This window comes from Platalea leucorodia (genome assembly GCF_965183815.1).
Source record: "Platalea leucorodia genome assembly, chromosome: 5".
NCBI classification, from domain to species: Eukaryota; Metazoa; Chordata; class Aves; order Pelecaniformes; family Threskiornithidae; genus Platalea; species Platalea leucorodia.
The window spans coordinates 101,242,303-101,257,352 of NC_138827.1; the positions used below are offsets into that span (position 1 = coordinate 101,242,303).

The following is a 15,050-nucleotide window of genomic DNA, read 5'->3' on the forward strand; positions in this document are numbered from 1 at the left end:
CCCATTGAAAAGACCAGTTCTTGCCGTAGGCCATTTTAATTTAATAAGCACAGATATAAATGCAAAGCTATCTTTAACGAACCATTTTTCAGCAGTCTGACATCTGGTGGGATACCATGCATTGCAAATACCTCTTTCCACGGCGATTCCTTCGGGAAGGAAAGGCCGCCAGCGGAGCCATCCTTTTCCTCCTTCCACCTGGGGAGGACGTTTCTCCATCAGTTTCCCTATCAAAATTTCCCCAGGATTGGCACAGGGCTGGGGTCCTTTTGCCCTTTCTTTTATACCAGGATGATGCCAAAGTGGCTCTAAAAATGCAGTCTCCATCCGAAAAGACGGGAAGATACTAAAGCAGGAATCAAAACCAGCCTGCAGTATGTCAGCTGTAGGTGCGGGACTGTATGGGGGGAACATTCCCTCTGCACCCCCAGGGTGTCCGCCTTTGAGCATGCCTTTGGCTGCTGGTGATAAAAATAAGACCTCAATTAGACGAAGCAAAAGGGGCTTATCTGGCCAGCGTTTAAATACGTATGAATTCTGCTACCTGGGGAGGGGAGGAAGGCAACCATGTTTTCAACCCATTTCAGTTGCTCTGTACATTCGTGGTGGATTATAGCCCAGTGCTCCTTGCTGCTGAGCATCCCTGTGGGACGGGCATCCTGCCCTCAAACGCGCTAGCCCAGCGATGGCCAGCGACCCCGGGGAGCTTTCAGCCTGCAGAAGGGCAGGCAGAGGAGGTGTGCTCGGTCTTGGTGGCTCAGCTTCAGCTCTTCTTAACCTCGGCTCTGTGGGCAGGGGTGCAAGTTATTAATTTCTAGCTCATTTGCTTGCAGTTGTTAGTTACAGGTACGACTGTGGAGCCAATGCAGGATAAAACTATTTGTGTCGTGACAATGTTTAATAAAACTGTTTGTTAGAAAAGTTAGTGTGAAGTGCCAGTGCACTTTTTGTATTTATTGTTGTTACCTACCTTTCTGTGAACAAAATTGCTATTCACTTCTGAAATGAGCACAAATCAGCAGAAGTTTAGTGCTGCTCAATGTACTCTCTCTTCTTTACGCAGTTATGCATTTGCATATTTGCCTGAGATTTTGATACAAAATTTAAGTAGAGAACCTGTGGACAAAATTTTATTGAAATAGAAGGGTGAAATTAGGTCAGTAACAGTGGTGTTTGCAGGGCAAGATTTGTTTAATTCCAAACTTAATGTCTGTTGCTGTTTCAGTCACTGGAAAAGGGTTTCACTACCTTTATATTTTCTGATCTTTTTTGAAGTTATTTATGAATATGCTTTATTAATTGACAATGAAGATGTGATGATGATGTTCCTCGGGCTTAAGAAGCAAATGGAGGAGAAAGGTACTTAGGGGTTTTAGAAAATAAAGTTAACAATAACATTTCAACTAAAAAATAAAAACACATAGGAAATAGTAGATTTTTTTAAATAGGTCGTTTCTAAATGTCAGAAATTGTTCCCGGTCTTATTAAACTGCTTTTTTTATCTTTTTGTCTGGCACGCATTTCTCTTAGTTTATTAATCTGAAAAATGCAGATCTCTAGATAATTCTGTTAGAGAACAAAGAAAGTTGCATTTTAGTAATTAGGTCTCAAGCTATTTATCTATCAGCTCGCACTCTCTGCCCAGTTCTCCTCCGGGACCTGATTAATTTGATTTCTTAGATGATGTCCTAAGAGAAAAGGAACCAGTGGTTGTTCACAGGGGCGTCGTGTTAAATATATATCTCGGCATAAGTAGGGTGCACACCTAGTAATTATATTTCGAGGTAAAAGTCTTGATCAATCGAGGTATGAATTGCTTTCTTGAGGCTGTCTACTTGTTAAAATATAACTCCAATGAGGAAGAGCCCATCTGAAATTTTTGTGATCTTAGACGTATTTAAAATTGCTGCCTTCCCTTATCTTTGTAGAAGCCGTGTGTGGATAAGAATAAAATCTTTTATTTCTGCTACCCTTGAATTTGTCCATCCTATGCGTTGCCTGTTCATGCCACGTGCTCAGATGAGTTAAGAACCAGAATTTATTAACATATCCAACCGAGATTTAAAAAAAAAAAAAGGAAAGAAGAAAACCATACAGATTAAATTCTGTGCAAAATATTTTGCATTGAAAAAAAAGGCTTAATTTGTCACATGGTGAGAGGTTGGAGGAAAAATTCTTGTAGAAAATATGCTCTATTTGTGTCATTTGGCATTGGTGTGTGGGGAACCAGTGCCGGTTTATTTCCAGTGTGTGTTTTGGAGTGAAGAGCGGCTTTGCTCTCGGTCTGGAGCGGGGGCGCAGGGCTGTGAAAGCTCTGTTTGCTGAGGCTGGGATGGGTTTGAAAGCTGAGAGAAAGATCACAAAATATAATTGTAGTGAGGAACACTTACCTTTTTGTTTTAGTGTAAATATTGCATTTGATAAGGAGGTTTGAATTTTACTTGGCAGGAGCCTGACTAAGAGCCTGCAGCGTGATTACAGCCTGAGACTGTAAGAGCCAAATAATTCAGGAGACTCTAAAAAAATCTCAGAAATGCTGGATACACTTCAAATGGGATTAAAGGAAGTCCCTTTCTTAGAAGAGAAAAGGAATACATGAATTTCTTATGAAAAACGGAGGAGCTGCTGCGCGCTGCCCGTGTTGCAGCTGACGTCCACGGCGCTCTGAAGCCGACCTCATTTATGACGAGGTTATAATGGCGCCGGGTGACCGAGCTGAGAGAGGAGACTTTCCTCCTAAATCCGTACGAGTCCTCGCAGCTTTCCCACTGCAAAAAGTGTTCTTTCCTGACTCCTTGGGAATGCAAAGTACCCAAAAAGCGGGATGGCCAACCTCATCCCGGTGAGGCAAGTGCGCCCAATGCAACGCCGCGCTGCGAGGCCAAGCGCCGCGTATTCATTTGTTTTCAGCAATTCTCTCTCCTTCCCTCCATATCGGTCTTTCATTGGCATCTCTAATAAAAAACCCTAATAGCTTAATAATAACTAATCTGTTAGTCTATTTAGCAGTCAGCTTTCTGTTATTTTGACTATTATCCATTAAATTCTCAGTGTAATTGATGTAAATCAACAGTGCACGGTTACATTCCCAGGTAGTTCTTTGCTGTTATACCAACACCGTTCTCTCTCACAGCAAAAACACGCATCTTTTTTTATTGTTTTCAGCACACGTAAGCACATATGTGTATACCCAGATGGATTTGCATGTACGTACCTTGCCAGCCTGTTCCGGTCACCCGGCACACTATTCCTAGCAGCCTTAATAACTTCTTTTCATGTTGTTCCCACATATCTCATTCCACTCAGCCCGTATATGCCTAAATGTAGGCAGTTATGTCAATTTATGCATTAAAATACAGTATCTAATCATTGAATGGAAATAATTACGTGCTCAGAATAGGCCTGCATTTGCACAGTCAACCAAAAAAGATAATGCGCATGATAGTTCAGTTTCTCTGTACACTTAGTGCATCGCTAAACCACTTTATCTTCTTAATAATCAGTTAGTATTCAATTCCCATGTCCTACCTAGTCTATTAAAGTAAGGCTAAAAAGTTACATTATTTTTTGAGCACTTTATTTAAAGCATTACGGAGAATTTAAATATAGTACTTTATAGTTTTAATTTGGGATTACGAGATAAGTGCATGTGGTTTACTCAGATTTACTCAGCAGATGATGCGCCATCCTTCTTTCAAGTGTAATTATATAATTAGGTTGATAATGACTGTGTCAATTTAGGAAGCAAGAGCTCTTGATAAACATTTTCACTCTTCCCCTACCTATTTAGCATTTTTGTGCTAGAGGACTGCCAGAGCTGCAAGTGCACTAATTCCAAAGTAAGTTCATTTAACCTGCGGCGTCCTGATCCCGCAGCGAAATACGCGGGGCCACCCCGGTGCACCCGCGGATGGCCGAGCTCTGCGGGGATCCAGCCGCGAAAGCTCTTGCCCGGACGGAGGAGAATTTTCCACGGGAGCAAAGCGCTGCACTGCTGAAATGGGCCAGTCCTCCCGTAGTCGGTCACGGATGGGAAACGCGTGCGCAAGGAATAAAAAGGAAAATAAAAAAAGAGCGGAAAAAGGGAAAAAAGAGAAATAGAAAAATAGAAAAAGAAAAAATAGAAAAAGAAAGCAAGTACAAAATTCAATACAAGTTTTTCAGCATCATAGTTCCCAAAGAGCCTGTCCAGGTTCCTTGCTCGGCCCAATTCACGCACCGTGAATGAGGGATAAATTCGTCATCGTACGTGAGTCATGGTTTTGTGGGCTAGCCATTAATTCTGCCCCAGACAAATGTGAATGCATTCATGTAGGCACTTTGAAGTGCCAAAAATATTCTTTGACTCCGTATGCAAGAGACCGCTCGTACAGGCCTTGCTGCGATACCTGTGGGAAGAGCAGCAGGGCAGGGCGCAACGGAGCTGTTGCTTCCTGAATCAAAAAACCCCCTTTCTTCTGTTGCTTCTCTGCTTATATTTAAGGCACTAATATTGAAAACCTGAATCATATTCGTAGTCCTTGCTTATGGCGCTTCTCTGATTGAACAAAACCAAAACCCGCAAAAAATACTGACTAAAAGCAATTGTGCTGCAAGGTACTTATCTTTATGGTGTTATTCACTCTTAACTTTTCAAGTAAAAATCACATGTGTCTATATATATGCAGATGCACTTTTCGCACAAGTAGGTGAGGAGGTGTCTGAAATGAGAGCTCTTGTGGGTCCACGGGCTGCAGCACTTCCATAAATTAGTTTACTGACAGCGTTGCTTGTAGAAGCAAAAGCTCTGAAGTGTGTCCCGAACGGGTTTTTGGAAAATAAGTGCATTTGCAATGCTGGTATTCAGCCTCGAGTCTTTGGTTGCCTGGTCAGGTTCACCCAGCCAATGTAATTAATCAAAGGAAAGAATCTAAAAATGAAGACTGGTCTTCAAACACCACTTAATGGTCGAGAGTCACCAAAAATACTAATGCTGAAAAGGAACAAAAGTGAATAGTTGAACGACTTACTTATTTTAAAGTATTTGCCCTGATCCCATTTCTGGTTGGTACTACTCTACTGGAATTTGTTGTTGTTATTCTAAGAAATCAAAGTAACAGTTAGAGCCAGCAGTTCGGGGTGCTGTTCTCGGGAAAGCTGTGCAGGAGGGTTGTGTTGATGCCCATCAGCAGCCAGCTCTTTTCTTTCAAAGAGCTGTCAGTCCTTCCCTTTTACCGACGTGTCCAGAGAAGGGTCAACCTTTCATTGCTGTGCTAGCGGTTAGCTAAGATGGTTTATGCAAAATAAAATTTAAGGCAATGATGATTTGGATTTGAATATGAACCAGTTGCACGACAGCAATTGGTTTCATGTGCATTAACAGTGGAAATGAAGGGGTTCAGAGGGCGCCTCGGTGGTCCTGAGTCCCAGAGATGTGCCTGGGGCAATGGGCAGTGCCAGCAGGTCCTCGTGGTGCCCATCGGTGGTGCGGCCGGAGCCCCTCTCCTGTTCCCGAAGGCGCAGCCGCCCGGGGGGGTTCCTGCGTGGGGCACTCCAGCAGCCCTGCTCCACCGGGGCTTGTCCTTCCTGATACAATATTTGCCTGGCCTTATTAATCCCTGATTTAAAAAAGAGGTTACCCCTGCTGTCCGTCACAGGTGTCCGTCTACCAGCCTCTTTCCCCCCGTGGTTTCGTGGCAGAAGCCGGTGAAGCGCCGTGGATGCTTCCACGGCAAGGAAGGGCAGGACTTGCAACGCCTCAGTATTTAGCTAAATACTGCGTCACTAAAACCAGCAACCGCCTTGAGAATTAATGGTGTTTGACTTAGTTTTTGGGGTCATCTAGCTTGATGTAATTCAAAGGTACTTACGAGAGAAGACGTGAGAATTTGGGTTTTCCTGGCTTGTAGTAGTTCCAAAGGTCTTGGCTTGTTAATACTGCCCTAACCTAAAGCTGCAGTTAAAAGGGAGCTTAAAACCCGTCTGCCTAGATGTGATCCCTCTTTTGTGTATACCCTTGGGTTCTTGAAAGGAGAAAGATGACATTTGTAGATCAGCAAACACAGAAGTGCTCCTCTGTAATTAACATGCGCTAATGAAGACAGATCAGATTCGTGTTCTGTCTTTTGTGTCATTTACAGCACTGGTATTTGCAAAGAGCGTTTTATTAAATTTGTAATAAAATGGAGCGTAAAGAGTGGGCTGGCAGATCATTGCCAGATCGTTGCCAGCCAGGGCCGCCTTAGATTATTTTTTCCTAAAGGTATCCCTTGTGGGGCATGTTGCAAATCTCTAATGACTTAATGTAGCTTTTCAGCTGATAGGGAAGAGTAGAAAGAAAACCTTTATTACTTTATATCCAATACAAACGGAATAGGAAAAATAATACACTTGTGGATGCTGCATACCATGCCCAATACTGAAATACCGGGTAATACACAACATATATTTGAATACCTTGGGGAGGGAGGCTGGTTTTGTATTTTATCTCTAAAATTATCACTCTGAGTTGGAAACAGTCCTGGTTTGTAGGGTTGCATGGATGTTCAGAACGAGACTCACCTGAGATACCTACAAATAGATTGATGGCTGACCCACTTGTCTAGTCTTAATACAATGAATGTCAATAGAAAACAAATGTTTAAATTTGAAAACAGCGTGAATGTAATGGTCTTTTATGAAGGTGTTTAGTAATTTTTCCAGCTACAAAAATACATGTTTTTACATACCCACTCTTATAACTTAAATCAGCTCTAGCTTTGCTATAGTCCCAGTAGCGCAGGTTTCACTCCTGTTACTCTTCCATGTTAGTAAAAAAGACAGACTTTCCCAGGAACACCGAATTTCTGTAATGTGGCAGGGTTTTATGGTTTTCACAGGAAAAATGTTTTCACTGTCAAAATTCTTTTAGTACCTCAGTAACTTTACTACTTAATTTTTACTCGTTGGTGCTGGGTGGTTAAAGCTAAAGTCAGAGGTTTCTTTTCAACTCTTCCTCCTCCATTTCCTGAGATATGGACTGGAGAAACATCTTAAGGCAGGATTAGTTTTATCCATAATAATGTTCCCACTGATATCTATTTTGGTAAAATTGATTTTTTTTTCTTTAGTATCTGGACAAAATTGGCAATGTAAGAGTTAATTAGGCTCTGTCTTTCTCTCTCTCTCTAAAATATGCATGTAAAAGTATCGTACATTACAGGTATGTTTATACAGTAAAACAACATCTAAAATCTTAATCTTTTGCCATAGACTAAGCTTTAAAAGTGCAGCACGCTATCATGCAATGCTTTATTTGCAGAAATATTGACAATATTGACTCATTTTCTGGAGCGATAAGGTTTTTTGTGTTAGAGATTGTAAGCATATTTTCTCCAAGCATATATAGAACATCGGTTCGATGAAACACCGGTTTTCTCTTAGGCTTTTCAAGGCAGCAAAAGATAGCAAAAACCTAATTTGGATGAAGTTTTCAAACTGTTATTCTTAAGTAAAGAAAATTATTCTCAGTTCTGCAACTTCTGTTTCATTCTGGATGAAATTTTTTTCATCTTTATCATCATGAACTAATGTCTTGTTCTGCAGAAATGGTACATTTAGCCAGTTTTGAAACTATGTCCTTGTATGCCAATTTGCAGGACATGCCCATTAGAAAAAATGCAGGTGTAATGCAATGCTGCAACCATTTAATTTGTTCTACTTGAAACACATCTGCCACCCTGTTAAAATAATCTGCTTCTTTCCTGAGGTATTTTTATTCCATTCTTTTGGACGCTTTCTGTAGCTTCTTGTGATGTTTCATTTCTTTTTTGCACTCAAGGGCATTTTACTTACGTTTTCTTGTTTAAGTGTAAGCAGACTTATTAGTCATTAATTATTTTTATATTTCCTCTGAGTCCTATCGATTAATTAGCAAGTAGTGACGATAAATAGGTATTGATTCGTAATAGCTTGGTTTTAAATTGAGCAGAAGGGGATATAACGGTTTACTGGAGACCCATACTAATGAGGTCCTTGCTGGAAGGGTGTTTGTGCTCGCACCGCGACGTGCAACGTGAACGAAGGCTGCTGAAGCGAGCCAGCCCCGTTCGTGCCTGATGAGGGACGCAGGTAACAGAGGAGCTTTGGGAAGGGAGAGCCTCTCAGGGTTGTAGCGGGGAGTATTATCAACGTGTATTAGGACCCGAAGGTCCTAATACCTTAGGGTCCCTAGTTCTACCGAATCCCTTAGCTAGAAAGGGAAGAGGCAGCTTGAATTGAAGGGGGGATTGATGCCAGCGCCTTGGAGACCTGGGTCACTGCCGTGCTGGGGGCACCGTGCCACGGTCTCTGCATCTCTTGTGGGATCCCAAGACCTGAAGAGCCTTAGGCTAAACCTGCCCCGGTGAGGTGAGCGTGCCAAAGACACCGAAGACTCCCCAGCTCTATGGCTAAGTTTTGTTAAAACGTAAAACTAGAATTTATTTTGCTGTAGTTTGTTTTATTATGGAAAACTCAAGTATGAAGTTGAGTCAGATTGAGTGGAAAAACGGTTATTGCTTTTTCTATTCCAGCAATTGCAGGGCTGAACCAAATGTGGAAATAGAAATCCTTGCAAGAATTGTAAGGCAAAATAGAAACAAGGTGTTTGGTGAATCCACAGGGTGCTTTCATTGGGAGACACTGTTTCTGATCTGGTTTGTAGCTCGAACATCAAAGTGCGTGCGTGCGGTGGGGGAAGGCTGTGTTGTTTGCGATCTCCGACTATAACGCTGTTAATATCCTTTTTCCTCATGTTCAGCTTCATCAGATCCCTGCGGTACCAAGCACTACAAAACACAGATATTGCTTTTCTCCGAACACCTCCAGTGCCTTCCCGTGAGGAAGATTAGCTTAATTATAGATAAGGATTGAGTAGCACAAATAATAGCAGTAGTGCACGTCTCTTCCTGTGGAAGAGGCAGCAGTCACACACCCCACTCCCCCTTTCCCATAAAAGCTTGCCCAAAAACATTTTTTTTTTTTAAAATAAAATCTCTTTTCTGAAAGCAAAGATGTTTTCAGCTCAGTCCTGCGTAGCACACGTCGCACAGATAGCTTTCGAAGGCAGGCAGGTGTTCTTGTTCTTCCAGCGTTGGTCCATCCAAATGACAAATACTCCAAATGGCAAAACTCGCGTCACGACCCTGTTCGTGCCCCACCAGGTCCGGAGGTTTGCACTCCTCGGCGTCTGTTTTGTTTGGCCCTTTTGCGGTGAACATAGATAGACTCAAAGCAACGAAGCCGCCACAAGGTGCGACTTAATGGAAGCACGGGGTTAGGCGCCAAGGTGTTTTCAGTAGTACAAGTTAAATTAAACAGTGACTGCATGAGTTGTACTTGGAGAAAAATTGCCATTTGAAAAAGTAAAATATTAAATAACAACTGTAATACTGACCTTTTGATGATACTTTTCCCCTAAACAGAGTCAAATGAAACTCTGATCCATCTCCTTGATTGCAGAACGCCTGATAAATTACCTCTGTTTCTTGGGGAAAAAAACAAAAATCTTTTCTAAAATTCTTAAAGGACTCAAGCCTCCCCAGATACCTTACTGGACATACTGTAGCCCGGCAGGTGTCCTGAGAGTTGGAGAGCAGGGGGAGCCTCCCCTCCGTCACGTCTGTCCTTCGCCGCGAGCTCAGCTTTTTCCTGGATTTAACCTGGGTTTGATTTGTCTTCACTTCTCTGCCGTCCCCTAAATTGTTATAATTCAAGTTCTCTACATGGGTTACGGTTGAAGGTTTTATTTGAATACTTCTGTTTGCTGAAGTTTAGAATGTCGTACTTCCCTAATGCCTGAGCAAGTGCCGCTTAATTTCTTGACACCAATCGGGCACATTCGGTTTCTGAGGAGCTTTTGCTGATCCGGAGCTGACGAAGCATCCGTCGCCCCCAGCCACTGGATCGGGCTAAAGGGCTTCCCAGGAGCAATAATTTGTAGAGTATCCTGTATTTTAGTTAATTATCTAGAATTACATCATATCCTACAATTACATAATGATACATAAAGATAATTTGTCAAAGATGTAACTGGTAAAGATTTGGAAAGATGGATAAGAGTGGTTATCCAAGAGAAATTAATTTTTTTTAGTAGTAATGAATAGTTTTACTGTTGTTGTGTACTGAATTTCTTTAAAAATTGATATCATCTTGTGCTTTAGGGCGTGATTTCCTAGCAGAATATGCTGACATCCTTGGAGCTTCACCTCTATGATAATTTCAGAATGAGATCCCATAAATAATGGAAAGCAGAAGGTGATGGAAATGCAGCATGGATTTGAGATATAAATCTGGGAGTGTCTTTCAAACTATTTCAGCTGAGTGCTGGCACTTACTAACGCTTTGCCTACCACTGTTTCTTTGGACGATAGCTCTTGTCTAAAATTAGATTAAATTAGACTACGGAGAATATTTGACTTGCTTTTTGGTTTTTGGCTATCTTAATAACTCAAGTTGGCCAAGCACCTTAAGACTGGCCTTAATGTTTCTTTCTGTGATGCGCGGTTCCTTCCCGAGCTGTCCCCTTCCTGGAGCATGTCGGTATTGAAAAGGCTGTTGCAGGTCACTGGTTCAATATTATTTTAAACTCTGAAAGTCAGATGCAAACCTGCGAAAGTCGGCTTGATAAGAGGGTGGAAAATGGAAATGGTATTTTCCTGTTATACTTTCTTCACATAGAAAGTGAAGAAGTTGAATATATGAAGTCTTCCTTTCTTTGGTGCTAAAATTGTATGCCTGACGTTTCTTCTCAGCGTGATGGATTTCTTTCCAAGGAACTGTGGGGAAGGCGCGGTGCCGAGCTGGCTGCCTGCCGTCCCGGGAGCGGTGTGTGCTCCGGTGGGATTTCCAGCAGCGCTCGCCTCTGCCGCCCTTGGTCGGTGGTGAAATCGCCACCACCCCCGGCCGGAGCGGGTGCGGGGCGAGCGTCTTACCCCACATCGCATGGACGGGTTGGAGAGTGAATGCTGCGTCTCAAAGGCTTCAAGAATACTTTAAAACTTGCAGGTTCCTTATTCATGCACTTACGACGTTGATTTTGAAATCGCCTCTGTCTTGGACTTAATCTGGCAGCGGTGCTGATGTGCTCGGGTCGTGAGATGTCCCACGCGCGTTCGTGTCCGAGGCACAGTCAGTGCTCGTCTCCTTCGGTCTCCTGTGTCTGCGATGTGCAGCCGTGTCTGTGTCCTCCCACTTGTATTTCTTCTTTCCTGGGTGCATACCTCTATCATCAAGAGATAAATAAATTGCTTGACTAGCTATCATAAGTCTTGAAAGCACTGTATATTCTTTTAATTTAAATAAGAATACACTGTACAGGGGGGATTTCTAACTCATTTCCCCTCTCCTTGATTATTATTCTATTTTTTTCTCTTCATGACCTGTATTTCTGATTTGTGGCCCACGCACCACTCCTGATGGCCAGCAGGATGCTGCTGGCTCAGGTCTCTGATGTGTATATAGGCTTGCGGTTGGAACGGTGCCGCCGGGCAGGGTGACAATTTAACTGCGACATGATGTGACATCTTCTCCTTCTAGGAGAACCGTGCCATCAGCGGTAGTGCCTGCCTGCCTGCGGTAGGGGTGCAGGAGACGGGTCCTGTCCACCGGCTGCTCTCCGCAGAAACCTGCCACCTTGGTCCCCCTTCCCTGCCTGATTGCAGGAGACATTTAATTTTATGATAGCATTAATGAGGATGATAATCCTCATTATCCTGCTGTGAGTTGTGCCGTGGGCTGAGCCCGAGGTCTGCGGGAACGTGCGGGGCGTGAGAGGGAGGGAGCAGTGGGGTCCTCAGGATGGAGAACGGGTCCTTTCTGGTGAAATCACCCAAGGGGGATCTAGATTACATCAGTAAAACGGCCGTGCCTCGTCCGAGTTATTTCTCTCAGAAGGGAGTGCTGGAAAACACCAGCGAGATGCTTTGGAAAAAATGGTTTGTAAAAACGTAAAAGGATTTCCTTATTACTTTGGAATATGAAGAAATCACAGAGTTCAGTGGTCCTGCTTTTCCAGATTGATAAATTATATGAAAAGAAAAAATGTAATTTTCTGAACATTTTGATTTGCTAAATTAATTATTTAATGCTTGTAAAGATCTACAGTGTAGCAGCTGCGCATGTGTTCACATATTGCTGTACCATAATTCCAGCAAATGGATATTGATAAAAAGGAAATCGTGACAACTGGAGAAAGATCTGTGATTTATGCTTTGCAGCTTTACAGAAACTGTGCTTTGATCATCTATTCTCTTAACAATTCCAGGTGTCGTTAAGGTGGATTATGGCGATGTATCCGTCAGAAAAGCACTAAGAGAAAATCTGAAGTGTAAACCCTTCTCGTGGTACTTGGAAAACATCTATCCCGACTCCCAGATTCCGCGGCGCTATTACTCGCTTGGTGAGGTACGGACCGTTGCCTTGGGCTGAATTAACGCAATAAGTACACTGTGCAAATGGGGGCATCGCTAAGAAGATGAAGTGGCTTTGGAGAAAGGGATAAAGCACTTGGCTGCCTTCTCTGTGCCTTATTTATCCTTCATTTTGAGCAGGTTATATTTCCTCTAAATCTTTCATAAAGGAGCACTGCTATTCTGAATGTATATGTTCACCATTAAAAATTTATCTTTTAAATTGAGTAGCATATGGGAAAAGCAAGGTTTGTGACCAGCCTTTTGGAATTATTGCATAACATGCAGGAGCTGAAGGAAACTTTCCATCATCACTTACCCCTTACGTGTAGAGCAGAAAAACCATTTTTTGCTTTTTTATTTTCAAGAAATGTGTTTTTTTCATTAATGCTGTGTTTTCCAGCGAGGCTGCCTGGAGCTGAGTATCGCAGCCATTCCTAATAATCTGATGATTCCCGTACCACCAAGAACTGAAGCCTCTTTAAAATTCAGATAATTCACTGTTAAAAATATTCCATTGAGTTGTACCTACGCTGACTTTTAAAAGCTCTTGAATGGTTTGATTTAAAGATAGCTACGGATAGAATAGCAATCAAATGAGCAAATGGCTTTTTTACATCCAGGAAAGTAATTTACTATTGAAACTTGCAGTTGTGGTGAAAAATAAAAGCCACAGTAGGGTTTCCAGTTTAACTATGACAAAATAAAGTGAAACATGGTTTTACAGCAAGGAAAGAACTCATCTAACAAGTGTCAAATAATAAGGTTTTGTACGATATTGTCAGACTGGAAAATGAAAGTATGAGAAAGTAATAAAATAGTTATTAAAACACCTTATTTTTACCAACACGGCCTCAGTTTCTATGGAAACAGCAATTCAGGCAGGCTGTACGAATTAAAACTCCGACTCGCCTATTACGGCTGCTGACTGCCAGTTGAGCAGTAAAGTGGGTTTTTAGACCTACAGCTCAGGTACCAGCAGCAGCAGTAATGGACAATTTTTAAAACCTCAGAAGTGTGTTTCTCAGTCATTTCCCTCTCTTCCAGCAGGCGTTTAGTCTCAGGTAAGACGAACGGCCTGGCTTGGCGGTGCAGCCGGGGTCGTTCGCCCACACGGGGTGCGTGGTGCGCCCGGCTGCGCGGGGAGATGCGCTGGGCGCCGAGGTGGCCGCTCCGGAGGCGACCGTGCTCCCCCTCTGCCCGGGTCGGAGGGAAGACGGTGCGCAGCAGCCCGCAGGTGGGAGCCGAGGGTTTGCTGGCTGCTAACAGTCAGGTTTGGTAATAAAACCCGAGAAAATTATTCTCCAGTACAGTGCAATCTAAATGGAATGAGCGTTCAACGTTGGGCTGCAAATTATATTGCGCGAGTGCGTGTTTTGTTCTTTTGTAGTATAAACAGTGATAAAGAGAGTGAATGATTTTGAGAGATTTGGGATAATCATCTGTAATTTCTTTCTGACCTCCTGCAAGATAGTGCCGGTGCGACTTGAAGTCGGACCATGTTCAGGCATGGTTCGCTTGCACCATCCACCATGTTAGAAATAATAATCAGTATTGTATTACATTTTAATTTGGATTTTATTTGGCTATTGAACAGCTAATTTATATACCTGTTGCTTTTGTAAATGAAGTGTGCAATTTTTAAATGAAGTTTCGAAAATGTGGAACTGAAGTTCGTAAGTAGTTTACGAAGTTTATTCATTGGACACTTAATAGGCAGATCCTGAAGATTGCCAAGACTTTATTTGCAACTAAATTTTCCATTCACTTAGAACATAACTTATATACAGTGACTGTATTAGAATTTAATTTCCTAGATGGACGAAAATATGCCTCAGAATGGGCATTAAATGTGCAAAATGCGGTGAATACTGAGTACCCTTTCTTACATTTTAATCACATAACATTGAAAGTGAATACAAAATAAATGCAAGACAAGAATTATTTTATAAACTCAAGACATAATAATTGTAGGTGAGTTTTCAAGTCACTTTTCATTTTAGTCCTCTGTTTTAATGAGTCAAGGGATTGCAAAAACAAAAATTACCTTTCTCGTGGGGATACTTGAAACTCTATTTCTGCAAAAAGGTGATTTAAGAAAAAAGGCTGGGATTACCACTGGAGCTCGGATTATCATTTGAGCTGTTCATTAGGGTACGGTTTTGGGACTGCAGCGGCTTTGGCGGTCTGCAGAGCAGCACGTGCTGGGGAGGAGGAGAGCAGGGCGAGGAGCAGGGGTTGTCCATGAGCTGGCTCGTCCCCGCCGCCGCTGCGGCGTCCCTGCCGCCGGCGATGCTGCGGCTGGGCGCGGGCACGTCCAGCGGGTCACGCCAGAAAGCCACGGACTGCCGTAGCCACGCAAAGGTGTTTACTTTCACTGGGCTCTGAAGAAGGGCCATTTGTTTTAAAAGCAGCTGGAGAGGGGTGGAAACCAGCAGTCTGGTTATCAGCTGGCACCGAGGGTCTGGACCGGGAGCCGGGAGCCTTTCTCCCGACTTTGGCAGCTTTTGGAGGATTAAGCAATTAAGAGCGTGAGCCTCTGAGAGATTGCTCACCAGTACAAGGTGGTGCCGTTCCTTTCTGTGTGATTAGCAACGTTAGAGCGGATTAAGAAGCGACCAGGTGAGCTTTGCTGAGCCACTC

General features: G+C 42.8%; 1 protein-coding gene across 3 annotated transcripts in view; it reads left to right on the forward strand.

Moving 5' to 3' along the window:
* The window catches only part of GALNT13 (polypeptide N-acetylgalactosaminyltransferase 13), a gene marked incomplete at both ends in the record, with an annotated part of 136,919 nt that overhangs the window by 95,323 nt on the left and 26,546 nt on the right, over nt 1-15,050 (forward strand). For all 3 annotated transcript variants that reach the window (XM_082312573.1, XM_082312571.1, XM_082312572.1), the window contains one exon: nt 12,263-12,402. In XM_082312573.1, coding sequence (XP_082168699.1) covers nt 12,263-12,402 — 140 coding nt within the window. The remainder of the gene's footprint in view (nt 1-12,262; nt 12,403-15,050) is intronic.